Source organism: Salarias fasciatus, chromosome 8 (genome assembly GCF_902148845.1).
Source record: "Salarias fasciatus chromosome 8, fSalaFa1.1, whole genome shotgun sequence".
NCBI lineage: Eukaryota > Metazoa > Chordata > Actinopteri > Blenniiformes > Blenniidae > Salarias > Salarias fasciatus.
This window is the reverse complement of record NC_043752.1, coordinates 6,374,878-6,388,979: the sequence shown is the minus strand read 5'-3', so window position 1 is coordinate 6,388,979 and position 14,102 is coordinate 6,374,878. Positions and strand designations below refer to the sequence as shown.

The 14,102-nt window shown below is 42.7% G+C and overlaps 2 protein-coding genes and 3 non-coding genes across 6 annotated transcripts; 3 read left to right on the top strand and 2 right to left on the bottom strand.

The window, feature by feature from the left end:
* Nucleotides 1-3,013: 3,013 nt before the first annotated feature.
* On the top strand, nucleotides 3,014-3,086 carry trnar-ucg (transfer RNA arginine (anticodon UCG)). The gene has a single exon. It is a non-coding gene; the product is annotated as a tRNA-Arg (tRNA).
* Nucleotides 3,087-3,489: 403 nt separating this feature from the next.
* Nucleotides 3,490-3,561, top strand: trnam-cau (transfer RNA methionine (anticodon CAU)). Its single transcript has one exon. It is a non-coding gene; the product is annotated as a tRNA-Met (tRNA).
* Nucleotides 3,562-3,656: 95 nt separating this feature from the next.
* LOC115393730 (peptidyl-tRNA hydrolase ICT1, mitochondrial-like) lies at nucleotides 3,657-5,684 on the bottom strand. Its single transcript, XM_030098840.1, has 6 exons — nucleotides 5,523-5,684; nucleotides 5,002-5,026; nucleotides 4,849-4,908; nucleotides 4,168-4,250; nucleotides 3,865-4,034; nucleotides 3,657-3,784 (listed from the first exon to the last, which is right to left on the bottom strand). The coding sequence occupies exons 1-6, from the start codon at nucleotides 5,682-5,684 to the stop codon at nucleotides 3,700-3,702; spliced, it is 585 nt and encodes a 194-aa protein (XP_029954700.1). The 3' UTR covers nucleotides 3,657-3,699.
* A 174-nt stretch (nucleotides 5,685-5,858) lies between these two features.
* Nucleotides 5,859-5,930, bottom strand: trnaq-cug (transfer RNA glutamine (anticodon CUG)). Its single transcript has one exon. It is a non-coding gene; the product is annotated as a tRNA-Gln (tRNA).
* A 577-nt stretch (nucleotides 5,931-6,507) lies between these two features.
* On the top strand, nucleotides 6,508-13,627 carry LOC115393612 (sn1-specific diacylglycerol lipase beta-like). Of its 2 annotated transcripts, XM_030098698.1 has the most exons (16): nucleotides 6,508-6,602; nucleotides 6,718-7,013; nucleotides 7,101-7,252; nucleotides 9,209-9,383; nucleotides 9,590-9,857; nucleotides 9,937-10,059; nucleotides 10,130-10,257; nucleotides 10,355-10,481; nucleotides 10,586-10,669; nucleotides 10,804-10,881; nucleotides 10,961-11,041; nucleotides 11,182-11,309; nucleotides 11,653-11,721; nucleotides 12,451-12,523; nucleotides 12,607-12,860; nucleotides 12,953-13,627. In XM_030098698.1, exons 2-16 carry the CDS (start codon nucleotides 6,919-6,921, stop codon nucleotides 13,146-13,148), a joined length of 2,031 nt encoding a protein of 676 aa, XP_029954558.1. In that variant the 5' UTR covers nucleotides 6,508-6,602; nucleotides 6,718-6,918; the 3' UTR covers nucleotides 13,149-13,627. The 2 variants fall into 2 exon arrangements, with proteins under 2 accessions (XP_029954558.1, XP_029954557.1); XM_030098697.1 differs by having other exon boundaries at nucleotides 6,523-7,013.
* Nucleotides 13,628-14,102: the final 475 nt, after the last annotated feature.

The window sequence follows — 14,102 nt, the reverse complement described above, 5'->3', positions numbered from 1 at the left end:
TTTTTCTTCTATCCTTCATTATAAACTTACAGTGCTCTAAATTCTGTCGAGGTTCTTTATCATAATGAGGCCGCTACTATCTCGCATTGTTTATAAGCTATATTTTCAGGCACTCCGACCTTTAAGGAAACCAATTCAGCAAAAGTGTTTCAATCTTGAGCCCCGTTTACACAACAGTAGCAGTGTTTGAGAAAGGTTGTGTTTACCTCCTTCCATCTTTGGAACCATTTTTAGAAAGTTGGCGGTTTCAGTTTCTCCGAGCACCACTGTGGTGTAAACGGGGAACAACACCTGGCTGAACGGCTGCAGTTGGTTCGTATCAGTCCTGTACCTACAGGACAATGTAATCATGACAGAAGTCAATGCAAAGACGGACGAAAATAAGGATAAAGAAAGAGGTATGCTGTGATGAGAGTCAGTTTGAGATTGAGAAAGGGTCGAGGTTTGGTCTCTGACAGAAAGTTGATTTTTGAGCACTGTGTGAATGTGTAAGTGTCGGGTTTGGTTTTTGGATGTAATGTAGGTAAGAAATGATAGGAACCTAGGTAAAAATAGTTATTAAAGATATATGTCATGTTTTTTTTCTCCATAAAACCTTAATCAGACTCCAGCAGATTCCAAATTTGCTAGTTGAGATACTCGATTTATTGGTTTATTGAAGTAAATTGTAGTTTTAGCTTTAGAGTTTAGAATTTATTAAGAGTGCTGAATCCAGTAAATGCTTCAAAAAGCTACTGTCTCCAAGACAAGTTGCTAAGGACAATCTCTTCAGATGGTCGTTTTCACTATTTGTGGGCATCAGGATAATACAATTTTAGATAGTGACTGATATTTCTGGAATCTTTGGGAAATAATCCACTAAGTCTTTTTTTTTTTTTTTTTTTTAATAAATACAAGTGTTTCTTTATGGGAAGCTACACAGACACACTGTAACCGCTTAAAGGCTTCAAACCAGGGCTTTGACTAACACCCAGCAGTCTTACCAAACTATAACCTGCAACATGTTGCACCTTTTTCACAATATACAATACCTATGCCTTTCTCTCCGGGTAGTCTCCTGAACCTTTTCTTATAATGAATGTTGTTTATAGCGAAGATGAACTTCAAACCTTTCCCAGGACCGACACCTGAGGGACCCTACACTCTGTGACGGATGTTTGTCGGCTACTATACTGGACAACTGTGGTGTGTAAAGTGCATTTTGAGGTCCCTGATTGTCTTCTCAGACAGACTAATCGGAGCGTGATGTGTGTTAGTGTGTAGACAGAACCATGCCAAACTAGGGCCCATCATATAATCTGAAGGCTCCGCGCCATTTCTGTACTGTAACGTCTTACCTATTGCACTTGAAAATGTCTGACGCATCTTTTTTTTTTTTCGGTTTTGCATATTTAGACTGCCTAATATGAAACTGTGCATATGTATTTATTTGTGTCTGTTTATTTTTTTTACTTTTACAGTGCCTATATGTGAATGTCGATAACATAATGTCAAAATATTTAATTTTCTTTATGTTTATCATACAATTTAAATATGTGTATTATTTGTTTACAAGATATCAGCATTAAAGTTCAGTCTTCTTGATGAATTCAGACCCTGTTAATAAAAAGCATTCATATCATGCAGCCCTTGTTGTTGGCTTCCCTGTGATGTATAATCAAAAATATATTGTCAAGAATATATATATTTATTTTATACATTTACTCTCAATCAAACTTACTTTATTTGTGAGAGAGGATATTTAATTTATATATTGTATAGTTTTATGAACACTGAAAAAATAAGCATAGCACAAATTACTGTACTCAAAACGGTGAATAGCAAAAAAATAACCATGTCCTGCAGTTTGTGCATATGCGTATGTTTTTTTTAACTTAATCTTCAGTTTATGCGATTACTACACAAGTTTTTTTAAAGCTTTATGTAATCTCACATCATTCCCTCATTATCTATCTATCTATCTATCTATATATCTATATATATATATATATATATATATATATATATATATATATATATATATATATATATATATATATATAATTGCAGTCTTATGCAAAATATACAAAATATTGCCACATTCAATCTATTGTAATTTATTGGAAAAATATAAATAGCCTATCAATATCATCCATTTGAATATATTGTCTAATAGAATGTGTTATATTTCCCAATAATCTGCTATATTACATATTTTTGTTTCATAACGCTAGGTTAACCTTACCTTAATGCTGAAAAAATAATCACTAAAACATACAAATGTCACTTAGACATGCACTTTAAAATAAGAGTATGCTAATTTTAGTACATGATGTCTTGAATGAAACAAACTTTGCGTGCAAAAATGTTGACAACACTGACTGAATGACTGCCTGTCCATTCAGCACTCCTGATTGGACCAACAAGTTGCCATTCAGCAGCAGCTCGCCATCTGATTGGACGTTAACCTCACTAAACAGACAGCAGTCAACAACCCACAGCGAGGATCTTTTTCTGAATTGTTTTGATTAGGACTTAGTTAGGAACTGTTAGGAGTTTGTTAGGACTTGTTAGGACTTTGTTAGGAACTGTTCGGATTTTGTTCGGACTTGTTAGGACTATGTTAGGAACTTTGTAAGGACTTCGTTAGTGGTGCTCAAGTGTCCGTGCGCATTCTTCCACCGAGGGAATTTTGTCTAGTTCTTCGGTAAGAAAACTATCATTGTGTTTCACATAAGCGATAGAACCTCAAACCTTAAAGAGAACCATTGTTTTCCTTATTTCTTTTATTCACAACATGGAAGCACCGTAAAGTGAGCCTGAGCTGCTCTACTCCGTTCTTCGCCCATTAGGTTTGTTTTTAGTGGTGCACTTCCATTGAATATGTATGAATCGTGTTACTTTCCTATAATGAAAAGAAACGCAAAGCGCTAATTGGTAAAATGAGGAAAAATTCATATATGAACATGACGTGCCACCGTATACCTTGTAATATAGATATTAGTAGAAACTGTGATCTGAGTGGTGTCATCCCGACCGCGTGGCCTAATGGATAAGGCGTCTGACTTCGGATCAGAAGATTGAGGGTTCGAGTCCCTTCGTGGTCGCTTTTTCTATTGAAAGGTGTTTTTTTAAGTACTGCTGTGTGAAAAAAATCATTTCTGAATAAGAGAGCTTCCCGTTACCTACAACACGAGGGATTCCTTATTAAATTGTTTTGCTATGGACAGCTCGACGGAATACGACTTCCTAACACATGATGTCACTTGCTTCGGTACGTGTTGAGTGTTAAAGGCAGGCGCACTCAGAAAAAAGGATATTGCCTCAAAATGCAGATTGAGACACACGCGTTGACGTATTTTGCTATATAAATGTATACGGTACATATATCCGCTGTGAGAAAGAAGAAAAGGAACTACAATCACACAACTGTCATAAAAATGCAATTCAAATGGATCTACATTCGGCATGAACTGTAAGAAGCACAGACGCACAGGAACGTAAATGTACAGCAGAGTGGCGCAGCGGAAGCGTGCTGGGCCCATAACCCAGAGGTCGATGGATCGAAACCATCCTCTGCTATCTTTTCCTTTTTCTTTCTTGTCGTTCACCCCATTGTTTCCTCTGTAATTATCTTACAAAAAAATCAGTTAGAATTGTTATTTGATGGAAGACAAAATAATCTAGTTTGTACATATATTTATTACGAATTCGGAGTAGTCAGTCAAAATCCACTTTTCTGTTCTGCTTGGTGGCTGAATGGATCTTCTTCTGCTTGAGTCGCTCCTTGTTCCTCTTCTCTAACCTGCAGGACACAATTCACAAGATGAAAAGACACTCCTGTGATGATCAACACACACAGTGTGTGTTTTAAGGTGAGACTACCTGGCCGCCCTGAGGGCTACATCTTCTTCTGTTGGCTCATGAGGTTTCTCACTGGCCTCGGTTATGATGGCGGATATCTTCTCCACACAATCGGTGAGGTTCCTCTGTTGACTCCTGCTCAGCTCGGAGGTCACCAGCAACTCTCCGGCCTTATTGATACGGTTCTTGTTCTACGGCGTTGGGTTCGTCATGAAAGAAATGAATAAATAAATAGTTGGTTTGAGACATACTGTTAATGAATCTGGGAACTTTGACAGGTATCAGTTTTCAAAGACAGTAAGTTCTTTTTTTTTTTAAACAAACCTTTTCGAGGATTTTTAGTCGAACATCTTCTGGGAGCCAGTCCGCTGTTCGAACGTGAAATCGAACTTCCGCTTTTGTGTTAACTGCAGGTTGGTCAGAATAAATTTTATTCATCACTTTTCACATAAGTATAATCACATTTTCAATCATCTGTCAGTACAGTGTTTCTGAAAGCTGTGGTTATTTCCACTAATGGGACTCCTCAGGGCAAAAAGATCAGTAGTGTTTTATTCTACCAGGCAGATTTTGAGTTCATGATAACATCTGATGCAGTATACATGATAGAATCTTGCATTTTTAATATTGTTTTTAGCAATTTCAGATTTTCAAATGCAAATTGCATTACTAATAAAATGTATTATTATTTTATTATTATAAATGCATTATTATTATTATTACAGATGACTGTCAACTATGAAGCTACCAAGTCCCTGGAGAATTTGGACTGAGAGTCACGCCATTGTAGAGGCCACCACTGTTAATATTGTTCATCTACTCGTGCATGTGCAAGAAGACCTATTTACAATGGTTGTGACATGCATGTGCAGTAGCAATGTTTCAGAAAGTGTGCGTTTTCCTCTTCCTCTTTTAATGATTTATGCCTTTGTTGCTGATGATGACCCTCAATTTAAGGTAAATCCATTGATCAAACAGTGTTTATTTTATTTCTTAATAAACAACCTTTGTTTACATGCTGACCACCAGGACCACCGCTTCTGCTGTAGGACACTGTCAGACGTTCTGCCACCAAAACAAGAAGATGCACAATAAGAGACACTTTACACCATTATCATTTACAATTGTCGTATGAAATACGGAGAAATACTCATTTACCCACTGGAACTTGCACATGGGTGTCCTAGAAGAGATGAGAGTTTGGAAGAGCAAAGCTTTTTATTGGATACACAAATGGCGCACCTGATATTAGTGTTGTTCTGCACTTTTTTACATTCCCCATCAAAGGTTATGTGATCCTTATTCTCAAACTCAGTCTACCAATTTTGACAAAAAAGTAAACTTGCAAATATGTTCTTACTGGTGTTACAATCAAGATCAATTTGAGGTCACAGGATGCCTTTCCTATAATTAACATAGAGCATTTTCTGGACTACAAGGCAGTTTTTTATGTGCATGTACAGAACATGTTGGACCACTAGATGTCACTGTATGACCACCAAAAGAGCAAGAAAAGAGCAGAAAGAGTGGTGCGAAGTTATCTCCTGTCAAACCACAACATCATCCATGCATTAGGATTTTTTCAATCTATATTACATGTTACTTTAACAATATGTATCTATAAATGGTGATTGTGTCTTCTATCGTTCAACGTGTCCATGTGGTTTAATTGCACTGACCTCTGCGTCTGTTCTTCGACTCCCATAAAAAACTGCCGCCGCCCACGAGTTGTGCGCGTGGTTTAACGCATTTCTCCTCGGTCTGACGTGCGGTAAAATTCCGTTTTTCAGTCCAGCAAAGCGAGAGAATAAATAACAACAGTGTACCACGGGCGCAGCCATCTTGGATTTACGTCATTGCACACGGCGTAAAAAATAAAGAGGCTTCACGTAAGGTCGCGAAAAAGTTTTACGTGTTCACGCAAAGACAAAAACTACAAACGAGGTACCATGTGCTTATATAAATATATGCATTTGAATATAAAAAAAAAATACGAGTTAAGAAAGAATAAAGTTAGGTTCCACCGAGATTTGAACTCGGATCGCTGGATTCAGAGTCCAGAGTGCTAACCATTACACCATGGAACCCTATGGAGTCCGAAATTTATGTACTACCTACAAAAAATTATATATATATATATATATATAAATCACAAAGCGCATTCATCTCCATAAGTAGCTATCACTGTGCTACACTCATTGACAGGAAACAGGGTGATCTGGCACTGGCACTGGTGTTTTCCGGAGTATCAGGACCAGGTCTACATCCCATTCAGTCTGTCGGATATTACATTTGCAAGACGGAGAGTCAAAGGAATGACAATGTATGTACACTCATAGAGGGAAAACCTTCAAGAAACTCGATAGAGCTTAATTTGGAGAACGGGGACCAATTTCACTATCTACAGCGCAACCGTGCGGTCTCTGTGTGTATATGATTGAATTTATTATTTGTTATATGACACAAGAAAAAAGTCGTTTCAATACTGGTGAATTTCCCACTAACTGTCAGGAGGGGGCGGTGTTAGCTGCAAAATAAAAAAAAAGGAACCGTTTTTCGTGGTTCCAGGGGAAACAATTTGTAGACGGACACGTAGCTTTTCTAGAAGCAAAACAACACAGAACGCCCTCCGACATGAGGTTTTCTTTTTTTTTTTCATTTATTACCTTTTGACAGCAAATAAACGACGCGGCACGTTAACGAACATGCTGCTGGGTCACTAAATCACCGACGCTGGCTTCTGTCGGACGGATTCCGCGGTCTGTTTTTACGGAATATTTTTAGCTCGATAGCTATTGTTAGAAGCTAATCACGCAACATCGAGCTAGCTACCTTTGAACCGCATCGACTAACCCTTTAAATCGCACCCCGCAGGATATCGGACACTGGGGAAATCATTTAACCACCGACATGGATCCTGATGCAGCCCGGAGATTGATGAGGCGTGGAGACCAGTCGGTGTAACGGGAAGTCATGTTTGACGGGAGGAGTGTATTTCACAACAGGAGGTTCCCCGTGCTAAAATCGTGAAGAGGCAAAGTTCACAGTCAGATCGAGGCCGGCTCATCTGCCACAATGCCCGGGATGGTGGTGTTCGGTCGGCGCTGGGGGATAGCCAGTGACGACCTGGTGTTCCCCGGATTCGTCGAGCTGTTCTTCCGCGTCCTCTGGTAAGATCTATCCCGTTATCTCTGTCAGTGTGGTCACTGTCACACACACGCAGGCTCACGCCTTTTGTCTTTCTCTGCTTGTTTCAGGTGGATTGGCACCATGATCCTGTTCACTTACCACAAGGGACACTTTGACTGTAACGGGAGAGGAGTTCTTCACACGTTTCTGGTTGGACAGTTGGTGGTGTTGGCCCTCATCATCCTCTCTCTCTGTGCCATCATCTATGTCAGTGCCCAAGGTCAGAAATGTAACTTGATCTTCTTTACCTGCACCACAATTTGTAACAACATATTATGTAATGACTCAGGATCTTAAATTTTAGATTAAGTCAGAGTCCAAGTTCTGTTTTATTCATTCACCCAAAACTGTTTAAATGTAATAACTAGGATGCATAAAAAGTGATGAACAGGTGAAGTAACAGTAAGTCATCCCTGTCAAGCCATTTAAAGAATAGAGCAGCTCACACTGGGGCATTAACGGATCACTCCTGCATCCCTGTGGTTTTCCAAAAACGTCTCACAAGAAGTTCCAAGGAAATTATATATATAAAAAAAAAATCCAGAGAAAGCTTTGATTTTATTCAACTTTGCATAGAGTAAGAAACTCCAGTATCACCTAGGATGATCTTAAGTGAGGCTAACGGATCAGCTAATGAGCAAAATTCTAACATGTAGATTTGTGGAACATGGGTTCTAACCTGTGCTCCAGTGCCTGCTCTTCCAGGTCACAGGGTTAGCTGAACTGCTTATATGTGTCAAAATCCATTTTATTCTCTGATGTGCAATGCAGGAAATGCATCTGCAAGTCAGTTCCTGCCTTGTGATGCAATCGGGAAACTTCACAAGTGCACATGCCAAAGCCACTCCTCGTCAGGTCAGAACCTGCCAGTGGATGAAGAGCCAGAACTCAAATCTAAAGGGATTGTTTAGCTTGATGTCAGTAGAAACATGCCTGGGTTGTTCTTAGTCTTTTCCCCTGGTATTCGCTTGGCTGCTCTTTCAGTCTAACTTTGAACAGCTCTTATCTCTCAGGGGCAGAGTGATGATAAAAATCACTTTAGATTGAGACAGTGTTGAAAATAATAACAAATCTGAATGTTAAGTAATCTCATGAACAGGGTTACATATTACAAACTTAAAAAAGTTTAAAGCTAAGACATTTTAGCAAGGATCTGGAGTATATTTGAGAGATCAGTAATTGAGATATTGCATAATCTGATGTCTTCTTTCCTGGACTTTATCTGATAATAGAAATCTTTTCTGCTGAAGAAAAGGCTAAACTGAATGCCCCTGCACTCTTCTCCGGAAATATGAAGGATTTCACTATAAGACAGTCTCAGTGGGAGGAGATGTTCTAATACACCGTGTCAAACATAAGGCCCATGGGCCAAGACCAGTCCGCAACAGGCTTTAACGTGCCAACCAAACCATCAAGGAAATGCTAAAAATGTCAAAGAAAATGTTGATTTATTTATTCATTTCAAAAATTTTGTAAGCGTAGTGGACACAACACTGACATTTTATTTTGCACCAGGTTTTATTAAACTGGCTTCATGTTGAGATTTTAGTCATTTTCGGTAGTAATTGTTGGGTTTTTGACAATACAGACATTTTCATCATGTCGACTCTGTGTGGAGTCGATGTGGAAAAGTTATAGATTTTAAATTTAAAGATCATTATGCCCCTACTTCAAGATGAAATTGACTCGACTCCCCTGATCTACAGAGAGCAAACGACAGCTTCTACTAACTTAATGCAGCTTTTGTCTTCCACAAAGTTACATTCATTGTTATCTAGACAGAGCAGGCGGGATCACAGTGTCCTGACTTTTTTTTTCCTATTTCTTTTTTTTTGACATGGAACCATTTCTTAATTTTCTAGATGAAAGTACTGAAAACCACACTGGTTTTGCAAGAACACATCTCTTTATTTCCCAAAACTGAAGTCTACTTGAGTGATGCTGGGAAATGCTGACGAGTTGTGGACGGTTGCATGACTTTTACATAGACTGATAGAAGTTTTCGCTTCCCACCCTTTCAGCCTTGTTTACCTGCCCGTTCTGGCAGGTGTTTCTCAGTGATGAAGATACTTTATAAGCTGCAGAATCAGAGGAACTGCCTGCACTCCCACCTGAATGCTCTTCCTGTGGCATTTTTGAGAATTTCAGTGTCTGTGGTTTGTTTTCTCCCTCGCAGGAACCATCACCAACCCGGGCCCTCGGCGCTCCATGCCCGTCTTGGTGTACCTGCGGGCCGTTCTGTACCTTCCCGAGCTGGCGTGGGCCTGCATGGGGGCCGTGTGGGTGTCCGACGACAGCCGGGGCTGCGATCCCGCCACAGTGGGCTCCGTCATAGCAGCAGTGGTCGCAAGGTAGTCTGCTAACTGGATACATTTCAGCGCTTTTTGCCATTTCTTTGCAATTGGACATCATTTTTAAAACATTGCTGTATAAAAGGGAAATTTTTCTGATAGGAAAACTCAAAATGATACGTTGTTACTTGAAACTTAATGTAAATAGGGGTCTAAATGTTCAGCATCTGCACTGTTTGTCCCCTCTCTTTCTCTTCGAACTGCAGCTGGTTCATCCTGCTGTTCACCGCGCTGGGCGTGCTCTTCGTCTTCGACCCGCTGGGCAACCCCCGTCCCCAGCCGGCGGCCGCCGAGCCGCTGGGCGTCCGCCACATGGAGAGCAGCGAGGGCACCCAGTTCCTGTCCACTGCCCGCTCGCTGGCGGTCAAAGTGTGGGAGAGCCGGCTGCGGCTGCTGTGCTGCTGCCTGCCGCAGGACGAGAACCAGAGAGCCGCCTTCTCCAGCATCGCACAGCTCTTCACCGGATTCTTCTCCGTAAGAGCATAAAATAAGCACACTTCGACTGCATCGATGCAGGGTTCGACATGAATCTCTCTCTGTGTCGACCCCGCAGGACACCGACCTGGTTCCCAGCGACATTGCAGCCGGATTGGCTCTCCTGCACCAGGAGCACGACAAGATGGAGCGGAGCAGAGACCCCGACATGGTGGTCCCGCACAGCCCTTCCTCTCCGGTGGTAAGTGCCCCTCATTCAGGGAATGTTTCTTTAAAACCTCGTGGCCCACGATGCTTTATTCCTTCTGCAGGGTGAAGACTTGGAGACGGAGCTGGAGAAAGCCGCTCACTGCATGCAGTTTGCCGCGGCAGCTTACGGCTGGCCGCTCTACATCTACTCCAACCTCCTGACCGGGCCCTGCAAGCTCAGCAGAGACTGGTGAGACGTCGCTGAAGGAAGCTGCCGGTAAAGTCCAAAGCTGCCTGACCTTCTCCAGAAACCGTCTTGTGTGTGTGTGTGTGTGTGTGTGTGTCAGCTGTGGGAGTCGAGGGGCCGAGTACGAGATCGTGGGAGGAGACCACCTGGGCTGCCACTTCTCCTCCATCCTGCAGAGCACAGGCCTGCAGTACCGAGACTTCATCCACGTCAGCTTCCACAACCAGGTCAGAGAAAACGCTCCGTCTCCGTGGTAACAGGCGGAAACAAATGGTTTTCACTTGAAGTGTTGTTGTGCAAACGGGTCCTGAGTCAGAACGATATGTTGCAGATCTACGAGATCCCCTTCTACGTGGCTCTGGATCATAAGAGAGAGGCTGTTCTGGTGGCCGTCAGAGGAACGCTGTCACTGAAGGTGAGTCAGGAAAGGTGGCCCGCGGGCCTTATGTTTCACACCCCCTGATTTGGACTGTCTGCTAACAACCTGTTAACACCTCCCTCGTTCAACCCCATGAACACCATTAACCCCCCTCAATGTGTCCCCTGCAGGACGTCCTGACAGACCTGTCTGCTGAGTGTGAGAACCTCCCCATCGAGGGAGTATCCGGCGCCTGCTACGCCCACAAGGTGAGCCTGCGCTCGCGTTATACAGGCACATTGTGTCCTTTTTTTAACGTTTGCTGATGGCCCAGTGTGTCTCCTGCAGGGAATTTGCCAGGCGGCGGGCTACATTTACAAGAAGCTGGTGAACGACGGCATCCTGAACCAGGCCTTCTCCATTGCGCCGGTGAGAAGCGCCGCCGGGGGTCAGATTGGGGTGTTTCTCCCAGGTTGACGACAAATCCTGATGAAGCCGAACAGGATTTCATGACTGAGACGGAATCTAATGATCTGCATCTTACTTCCTTCTCCTCCTGGTGTTGGTAGGAGTACAAGCTGGTCATCACCGGTCACAGTCTGGGAGCTGGCACCGCTTCAGTGCTCGCCGTCCTCCTGAGGAACTCCTTCCCCACCCTGCAGTGCTACTCCTTCTCTCCACCAGGGGGCCTCCTGAGGTACCACATGCACATCTGAGAGGTTTCCACTGTTTTCTAGTGTAAATAAAGCTGAGAGAAAGTCTAAATGGATCGGAAGTAATATGAATGTGTGCAACACTGACTCAAACTGAGTGCAATGTTCTTTATTGTTTTTCTAGCAAATCAGATTCTAGTTTCACAGATTATCTAGGACTTCATAATGAAGTTGATGCATTATGTTCTCATTATTACTCTGGCTGTTGTAGTGAGATAGTCATAAAACACGTATAAATAAGTTACCACTACAGCTTTTGCAGATTCAAACAGTCCGAATGTAAATCAGAGTGTCTTATTTGTGTTTCTCTCGTGTGCGTTTGTGCAGTAAAGCCTTGGCCGATTACTCCAAAGACTTTGTGGTGTCGGTGGTTCTGGGGAAGGATCTGGTTCCCAGGTGAGAACCGATGCTCTGCCTGTGGGCTCCTCTGAACTCTCACATATCAGAGAAAATCTGAAGTTTTCAGAACCTGGATCCTCGGTGTTAGAGCCACTGAAAATGTAAATTTTCTTGAAAATGTTCCAGCTTTGTAGAAATGGGGCATAGAAACAGCAACTTTTCCAATGTGATTCAACTTTTTCATCGTGGAAACGGGGGAAACTGTGACTTTTCAGAGGCAAAAAAGAATGCAATTTGATTCGGATTATCTTGGCAAGGATTCGATTCAATGATTTTGATGATTTGACTCCATTCCATTACTGCACCGTTCCAGTACCATACATTAATAATAAATACACTAAGCATCACAAACATCCTGAACACATAAAGTCAAATCAAATACACGTCTCTAGTCCCAGACACATTTCATCCCTACATACAATTCCACCTCCAGGTTGACGTATAAAGTGGAAGGAACTGTAGTTATAGTCTGAGGACTCCCCTCGTCTTCATGAGATATGAATACAAAGTAACTTTTCAGAAAAGCTGCTACTGTGCATGCAAACCACCGTCACCTTGAAAACTACCTCTTTGTTTGTGAAAGCGGATTTCTGGATATGTTCCTATTTAAAAAAAACACTAATAATGTTGTGCTGTGTGGGCGGTGGAGACTATATTTGACTCTGCTCTGTTATTGGCAGCAGAAAGAAGAGAGTTTTTATTCTCTTTCTCTCTTTTTGTTGACAGACTGAGCATTCCCAACATGGAGGACCTGAAGAGACGGATCCTTAAAATCGTGTCAAACTGCAATAAACCCAAAGTAAGAAGCAGTTGAAGCTCAGACGTCGCCACCGTTTCACATCAAGATTTTTTGTCTGACTTACTGTCCCGTCTGCGCCGCAGTACCGCATCCTCCTGCAGGGCTGCTGGTACGAGCTGTTCGGAGGAGACCCCGACGACTTCCCCACCGAGATGGACAACCGGAGGGAGGAGGAGCTCAGCCAGCCGCTGCTCGGCGAGGAGTCGCTCCTGGTCCGCCACTCCTCGTCCTACCACAGCCTGGCGTCCGACGACTCGCCCGCGCACGCCGCCACGCACCTGCCGCTCTTCCTGCCCGGGCGCGTCCTGCACATCACGGAGGACGGGCCGTCGCGGAGGTGATTCGCGGAGGATGCTCCGGTCACGCCAACATGAAATCCTGCGTCGTTTCATGAATAACGTCACGGTTCTCCCCTCCTCTTCCCTTCAGATCCTGCTTCTCCACCGTGCGGTACCGCGCGGACTGGTCCAACGAGATGAACTTCCGGAGCATCCTCATCAGCCCGCGGATGCTCACCGATCACATGCCCGACGTGCTGCTGCGAGCGCTCAACAGCCTGACCTGCGAGCGGCCGTACTCCCTCTGCCCCTCGCACACCAGCGGCAGCCAGCAGCAGAACGTCTGAGCGCCGCTTCCAGCGGCGTCCACATCTGATTGTACTCATAATCCACAGAAACTCACCTGCCGAGTGAGCAAAAAAAAAACAAAACAAGCGTCTTTGTCGTTGCACTTTCCGTTATTTATTTCAACTTTTAATGCCATGATCTCTTATGAATGTGCGTTGTGTACAATATCTTCCAGTTGTACCGTGATGTCAGTGTTTTTTCCCCTCCCGTCGTTTGTGTTTTGTGCGCGCGGTGAAACCGCCACCCTCCTCTCGTCTTCCTCCAGGACGTCCGAATGGAAGAAATGCACCCTCGGCTGGCTTTAACCCGTCTTGTGTCGACCGTCTGGAGACTTCAGGGTGAACAGTGCCTATGCATCAAAATAAAAAAAAAAAAAAGGACTGAGCGGGGTGTGTTTACACAAGCTGGAATAATGCATGTGTTTGGTGTAAACATAACCTTTATGAGGACGATTGTACATTTCTGTGAGGGGAAAAAAGTTTACTTGCCATGGATATTACATTTTTTTTCAATATGTGTAATATGAAAGTTTGAATCAGTTGATTACAGCATCAGAACGTTACATGCAATTAAAAGCATTTGTGAAGCACAATTTCAAGTCTTTTTTTTTGTTTCAGCTTTTATGAAAGTAACTAGTTACATTCATCCTCACTATTTAACTTCATGTGCATGGTTATAGAACATGCAAACAAAAGGAAGAACATGCAAACTCCACACAAAAAAAGCCTGGGCTGGATTAACCACTGCACTACAAAAAAGTAATTATCCATCATTTGAAGCCAATTAAAGTCAGCACACAATAATATAATGCTTAATCTTAATATAACTCCGGATTATTTCCACTTTTTCACACTCCATCCTCTTTTTTAGCCTGTGACGTCACCGGGTGGTGACACGTTCAAGTGATCCTCGGGAAATTATAAATTGAAGGGACTTCAACCTTAATCATACAC

Bases quoted from the DNA above. Each gene is read 5' to 3' on its own strand.
- LOC115393730 (XM_030098840.1), bottom strand. From the start codon at position 5,684: ATGGCTGCGCCCGTGGTACACTGTTGTTATTTATTCTCTCGCTTTGCT. The intron at 4,909-5,001 runs GTAAATGAGTAT...TTTTGGTGGCAG, and splicing joins CCATGTGCAAGTTCCAGTGG to AACGTCTGACAGTGTCCTAC. The intron at 4,251-4,848 runs GTTGTTTATTAA...ACCAACCTGCAG, and splicing joins TGGTCAGCATGTAAACAAAG to TTAACACAAAAGCGGAAGTT.
- LOC115393612 (XM_030098698.1), top strand. From the start codon at position 6,919: ATGCCCGGGATGGTGGTGTTCGGTCGGCGCTGGGGGATAGCCAGTGAC. The intron at 9,384-9,589 runs GTAGTCTGCTAA...TTCGAACTGCAG, and splicing joins ATAGCAGCAGTGGTCGCAAG to CTGGTTCATCCTGCTGTTCA. The intron at 12,524-12,606 runs GTAAGAAGCAGT...TCTGCGCCGCAG, and splicing joins CAAACTGCAATAAACCCAAA to TACCGCATCCTCCTGCAGGG.